The 6,233-nt window shown below is 52.1% G+C and overlaps 1 protein-coding gene across 1 annotated transcript; it reads left to right on the forward strand.

Annotated features, from left to right (window-relative positions):
- Window positions 1–2,908: 2,908 nt before the first annotated feature.
- On the forward strand, window positions 2,909–4,769 carry MIND_00881800 (uncharacterized protein; the record flags this gene model as incomplete). Its single annotated transcript, XM_037365472.1, has 3 exons — window positions 2,909–3,324; window positions 3,376–4,375; window positions 4,425–4,769. The coding sequence occupies exons 1-3, from the start codon at window positions 2,915–2,917 to the stop codon at window positions 4,767–4,769; spliced, it is 1,755 nt and encodes a 584-aa protein (XP_037218714.1). The 5' UTR covers window positions 2,909–2,914.
- Between the last annotated feature and the right edge of the window lie 1,464 nt (window positions 4,770–6,233).

A 6,233-nucleotide genomic window follows, 5' to 3' on the forward strand; every position in this document is an offset into this window, starting at 1 on the left:
CTAGCTTGGAGGTTGCAGCTGCAGCAAATCTGCTTACTCTAACTCTCTTCCTAATCACCAACAATATCTGCATCCAGAGATCAGAACTAATAGGGGCTGCACTTAATGGGCATATGTTGATGGTGCAAGAACTTTTGAAAATGGGTACTGTAGCATTTTAATCAATTCAGCAGTCACGTGTCACACCACCCTTAAACGCCAAAATTTTTTTCGGGCGGTCACACACAATGGGGACAAACGCCGAATTCACCCGGCAAATCGCCCATTTTTGGCTAGCGCAGCCCGCAGAATACGCCGAAAAATTTCGGCGGTCACACTCGGAGGCCTCGGACACCAAAAATTTCAATTCGGCGCCGATGTCACACACATTTTCGGCACCGAATTGATTAAAATGCTACAGTATATCAATCCACAATATAGATAATGCACACATGACAGCACTGGAAGCAGCATCATTTGCTGGACATGAAGATATTGTCACATATCTGCTTGATGCAAAAGCCCATGTATGTGGCTCATTAATAGCTGCATTATCTAGAGGATTCCAAAGGATTGTACAGCAACTTCTTCAAGTTAAACCTGATGTAAACCAAGTTGATAGCTATCATGGAACCGCACTGCAGACTGCTTCAACTTCTGGTTATACAGAGATTGTACAGCTTTTGCTGGACTCAGGGGCTAATGTAAATATATTGGGTGGAAGCCAAGGAAGTGCACTGCAGCTAGCCTCAGCATATGGTCATAGAGATATTGTGAAGATTTTACTCAAAGCAGGAGCTAATATTGATGAATCAATTGGTAATCATGGAACTGCACTACAAGTTGTTGCCTTGCATGGAGACAAGGAGATGGTCCAGCTTTTACTAAGTGCAGGGGCAAATACAAATATAGAGGGTGGGGATTTTGGAAGTCCATTGCAAGCTGCATCTCTTATGGGACACAAGGAGATTATAATGCTTTTACTTCAGGCAGGTGCTCATGTGAACATGGTAGTAAATGGTAATTTACATGGTGGAACACCACTACAAGCTGCCTCATTAAAGGGATACAAAGAAATTATTGAGCTTTTGCTCAGGGCAGGGGCTGATTCAAATATACAAGGTGGTGAATATGGAAATGCACTTCAAGCCGCTGCATTAAAAGGAGGAGTAGAAGCTACACTCTATTTGTTAGAGAAGGGAGCAGATGTAAATACTGTTTGTGGCAAATTTGGAACTGCTCTACAAGCTGCTTCATCACAAGGACACCAAGAGATTCTCAAAGTTTTGCTAGAAGCACATGCTAGCCCAAACCAAATAGGAGGCAAATATGGAACTGCACTGCAAGCTGCATCATCCAAAGGGTACCCAAAAAATTGTACAACTTCTTCTCAAGGCAGGATCCAATGTGAATCAAGTTGGTGGAAAATATGGAACAGGACTACAAGCTGCATTATCAAAACACCATCCTGAGATTGTAGAGCTCCTTCTTCAGGCTGGAGCAGCCAAGAATAGCCCAACTGCATTCTTACAAATTGATTTGAAGAATCATATCTTATACTCAACCAAGCCACTAATCTTAGCTCTTAGTGATCAGAAGGAACAGAAGCAAGGGCGGTTCAACATCCGAAACATGGATATAGGGTTGGAAAGTTATTTTCCGACCCTCTGGGGACCCCCCCTCCCCCCCTCCTGCCATATAAGGCAATATGTTCTCACAATTCGTGTCATGTGACTATTGATGCAATCAAAAATTGGGATGAAAAATTCAATATTTGTGAAACTTTTTTTTACAAAAAAATTTATATATGTGTATGTGTATATGTGTAGGTATGTACATACCTGAAGCCTTCAAGCACACATGCTAGGCTCTTTAACATGCTTACTTCTGATTAATTACCTGATGATAGGCCTATGACAGAGTAGGCTATCCAAGCTCATAGGCCTGAAAGCATACAGATATAAGTATGAGGGTTGCAAACTGAAGAGATTAGAGTGTATACACTATATTTTCAGCGTCTTTACATCCATATAAGGCTTAAATCTTTCATATACAAAAAGTTTTTTTTACCCCCTGGGGACCCCCCCCCTCCCCCCCATGTGCCTGATAAGCATCTTGAACCCCCCTTGAACAGAAGAACCCATTGTTGTCTTTCTTTTATGTTTCAGACTTTCTTAACCAAGTTGATTAATATTTTGTCATAATCAAGGCAGTGTTCTAGTATATGATAGCCATTCCCTCCCAACTGGATCTTAAATTGTTAAAGTTCTGAGGTGATCACGGGAACAATGGGATCAAAGTGAGCGAGAGTTTGCAATCGCAAATCAGTGAGGGTTCGATGTGTTAGGGCAAATGATGCCCTACATTGTACTTTATTTTATCTTATATACTTCTTTACATTCTTCTAGTAAGTTCTATATGAGTCAGCAATATTTGAGTCAGCGCAGGAGTGGAAATTGCTAGAATATTCGCAGCGAGTCACAACGGTGACCATCATAATTTCAATATCATGGGTATATATTACCATTATATGGGCAAGTAGTTGACTATATGATTCCTGTTGTTATACATATCTAGAGATTGATCATTCCTTCCTATAAGTGGTACTAAATTTTATCACTAAGATTTTTTCAAATCTGTCTAAAACACCTGATGTACTATTGATCAGATACTGATTAGCAGGCCTGATCAAGGGAAAAAACATTATGACCTGATAACTTTATGATATTAAGAATATTATTAAATATTAAAATGGTTGAGCCATAGCTAAAACTTATAATTAGGTTGACTATGGCAATCCTGGACTTTGGAACGGAGAAGACTTTGTCAGATATTTAAGATTGATATTGTTCTTGTCAGGGAAACTTTCATTTGTCAGTGGTCAAGTGACTCAGATCATGATCTGAGTCACGGAACAACCTTGTCAGACGCCGCGATGTCCTTCGCAGCGCTGCCCACCGAGCTCCTTTTGCAAATCGCCGGATACTGTCCGGCCGCGGCCGCGCCGGCGCTGCGGGGCGTGAGCAGGACGATGGGCGGGGTGGTGGCGCCGGTGTTCTTCGGGTGCCTGCCCCTGCTGCTCGCGCCGGAGGGCCTCTGCGGCGGGACGCGCGCGCTGCTGGAGGCGGTGGCGCGCGGCGGGACGGGGACGGGGACGGGGACGGGGACGGGGACGGGGTGGGGCACGTGGGCGCGGAGCATCCGGGTCGTGCTGCGCCCGGGCGCGGACTCGGAGCGGCCCGTCGTCGAGTTGGGTGCGGAACGGCGGAAGTGGGAGCAGGAGCAAGACGACATCGCGCTGCTGCGGCGCGCGCTCGGAGTGTTGCCCGCGACGCACTCTGCGAGGTTAGTAGGGCTCCATCTGACAACTCAGGGGAACTAACTCATTTGGCACAGCTTCGAGTGGGCCACGCTAGACCTGCCCCACGGTGTCAACTACGCCATCCTCGAGCACCTAGCGGCAGCAGGCGCCGCGTTCCAGGAGCTGAGCATCGCGATCACCGCGCAAGAAGGCTGGCTGGAGAAGCGGCCCGAGCCGTCCTGGCCCACATTCGGCAGCCTCCGGGCGCTGACGCTCGCGGGCCCGCACGTGCCGCATGCGCTGTCGACGCTCGCATACTATCTCTGGGACGCCGGGTCGGCCGCGGCGCTCACCCGGCTCACGGTCGCCGGCCCCGCGCGCACCCGGCTCCCGCTGTGGACCATGCTCGACGACTGGCACATCTCCGCGCTGCACGTGAGCGAGGCGACGCTGTTCTTCTTCGGCGCCGCGGCGCTGAGGGACATGGTTGCGCTGGAGTCGCTGCATGTCGTCGGGGCCGGCGGCCCGCAGCCGCCGACGCTCCGTGCCCGTGACCTGTTGTTCAACGCGCAGATCGACGCGGGCCAAGACGCGTTGTGGCGCACACTCGCAGCCGCACGCCTGCATCTCAAGGAGCTCCGCGTGCCGCGGCTGTACGACGGGCTGCTGGACTACCTGCTGTCGTATGCCGGCCTGGAGGTCCTCGCGATCGCAAACGCGTCCGGCGCCGAGTTGCCGATACCGGTAGACGACGCGGACGCGGATTCCGAGTCGTCGGACTCCGCCGACGACTGGTCTGATGACGAAGCGGATCCGGATCCGGACCGCGGCGCTGCGAGCTCTGAGGCGGGAATGGCATCTGCATTCTTCCACCGGGTCCTGCCGCGACACGCCCGCTCGCTGCGCGTGTTGCGCGTGACCGCGCCGTATCCCGGGCCCTGGAGTGTCGGCCCCCACAACGTGGACGCCCTCCGGCAGCTGGCGCGCCTGCACACCCTTGTCGTGAGCGTGGACGTGAAGCGGGCGCCGGCCGGGGCAGGCAGGACGTGTATGCTGCGGGTCGCGGCGGGGCCCGGGGATGGCATCGACGCTGTCGTATGTGCACGTTGTTCGTCGTTTCGTGGGCACGTGCTGATCGGTGTAGGAACGCGTCCTCGCGACGATCAGCGGCCTTCCGTGCGTGCGCCGCCTTGCGCTGCTTGCAACGGCGCCGGCGCGGCAGCGGCGCGCGTACGGCTGGCGGCGCGTCGTGACGGAGTCGGATGAGCGCCGGGCCGCGCGCGCGGTCGAGGCGGCCGTCGGGCGCACCGGGTCCACGCCCGGCCCGGCAGCGCCGGGGCGATTCAACGACGCGCTCGTGCTGTTTGCGGGGCGCAGTGTGTATTGCCGGAAGCGGGACGGGGCGTTTGGGGTGGTGGAGACGCTGGCGCTCGGGACGACGAGTACGGGCTCCGCGTTGCCGCCGCTGTGGGTTGACGCGGAGGTGTGACTAGTGTTTCATTTGGCTTTGGCCTCAGGCCTATGGTGCTCGAAACAGGGAAAAATCAACCCGAGAAGAAAGAATGGGTCTCCGAGGAAACACTTGGCACTTCTTTGACATTTGCGAGGAATGTGGGCTCTTTTTGCCAAAAGTCTCACTCGCCAACAACTTGTCACTTCTGACAACTTGTTGCTTCCGACAGTTCCACCTGTACACGGGGTTTTTTTTTTAAAAAGCCTTCTCATTACCAGTGTTAATGTTTTTAAAAAATGCCTCTAATTTATGCCCCTGCCAAAAGGCGAGTTTTACATAGGGAAATGAGAGATCAAAAAAAGGTTGAAAAGGTTGAAAAGCCTTGTCAGGGTGGGCAGTGTGGTAGCTATAAGGCCCCAGACCAGACATGTGGAAAATTCCTTAAGTATGGGGAAAATACTGAGTAGGGGAAAGGCTAAAAGAGACAAAAAAAAATTGTTGATGCCAAGGTGCCAAGAAAGATACGGAGTTTGACAGCGTGGATTTCATTAAAATGAGGGGAAGACTTGTAAATCACTGATGTTTTTTAAAAATGTGAATATTCTAATTACAAGAGATGTTTTTTAAAAAACCCCGTATACGCCTGACTGTAAGGGCAACCCGGAGGCCTGAGATCAAGGTCCTAGCAGGGGAGGATCCAAAGTGTGAACATTGGTAAGCAAATACAAATGAAGCTGACCTAGCAGGGGAGGATCCAAAGAGAAGAAACTCTAAGGGTCCGCCTGCTAGGGAGCTGACTATATACTGCTTGTCCGTAGCTGCCGCTGTCGGGCACAGAAGGCTTGGGCGGCGTCGCAGGCGAGGTCCCAGGGCGACCGTCGGGAGGGCGTTGACGGATCGGTGATTGTGCGGGCAAGATGGAGGGCCGGACCGGAGTCAGAACTGGAATCGGACCGGAATCGGGCGCGTCTCCGGGCCTAAAGGGAGGTTCCCCTGACAGTCCGAATCAAACCGCCAGGCGTCTTGGGGGTGGCTGACTTGATCAGCTTGGCCCGGACCAGGGCCTCGTATTGACAGAAGGCCCGGGTGCGCCAGCTAAGGTAGTCCCGGAGGTCCGGGGGGGTCGTTCGAGGACATGATTCCGTTGTTGATCAAGGGATCAAGTCCATGGCGGAACTTGGTCACCTTGACCAACGCGTCTTCGAATCCAGCGAGGTCCATTAGGTCCTCGAAGTCGTCAGTGTACTGGTAGACATCCTTTGTGCCCATGTGATAGGCGGAAGTCTCCAGCTTGGAGAGAGCGTGATCTTGCTCGTTCTCCTCGACGAACCGGAGTCGAAACTCGGAAATGAACGAGCCCCAGGAATGGAAACGGAAACGGGGCTTTGCTTCCGTAGCGCTCCGCCCATTGCTGAGCAGGTCCTTCTGCCATAAAAAATGAAGCTGACCTAGCAGGGGAGGATCCAAAGAGAAGAAACTCTAAGGGTCCGCCTGCTAGGG

This window comes from Mycena indigotica (genome assembly GCF_014461135.1).
Source record: "Mycena indigotica strain 171206Taipei chromosome Unknown Mind.scaff0007, whole genome shotgun sequence".
Lineage (NCBI taxonomy): Eukaryota > Fungi > Basidiomycota > Agaricomycetes > Agaricales > Mycenaceae > Mycena > Mycena indigotica.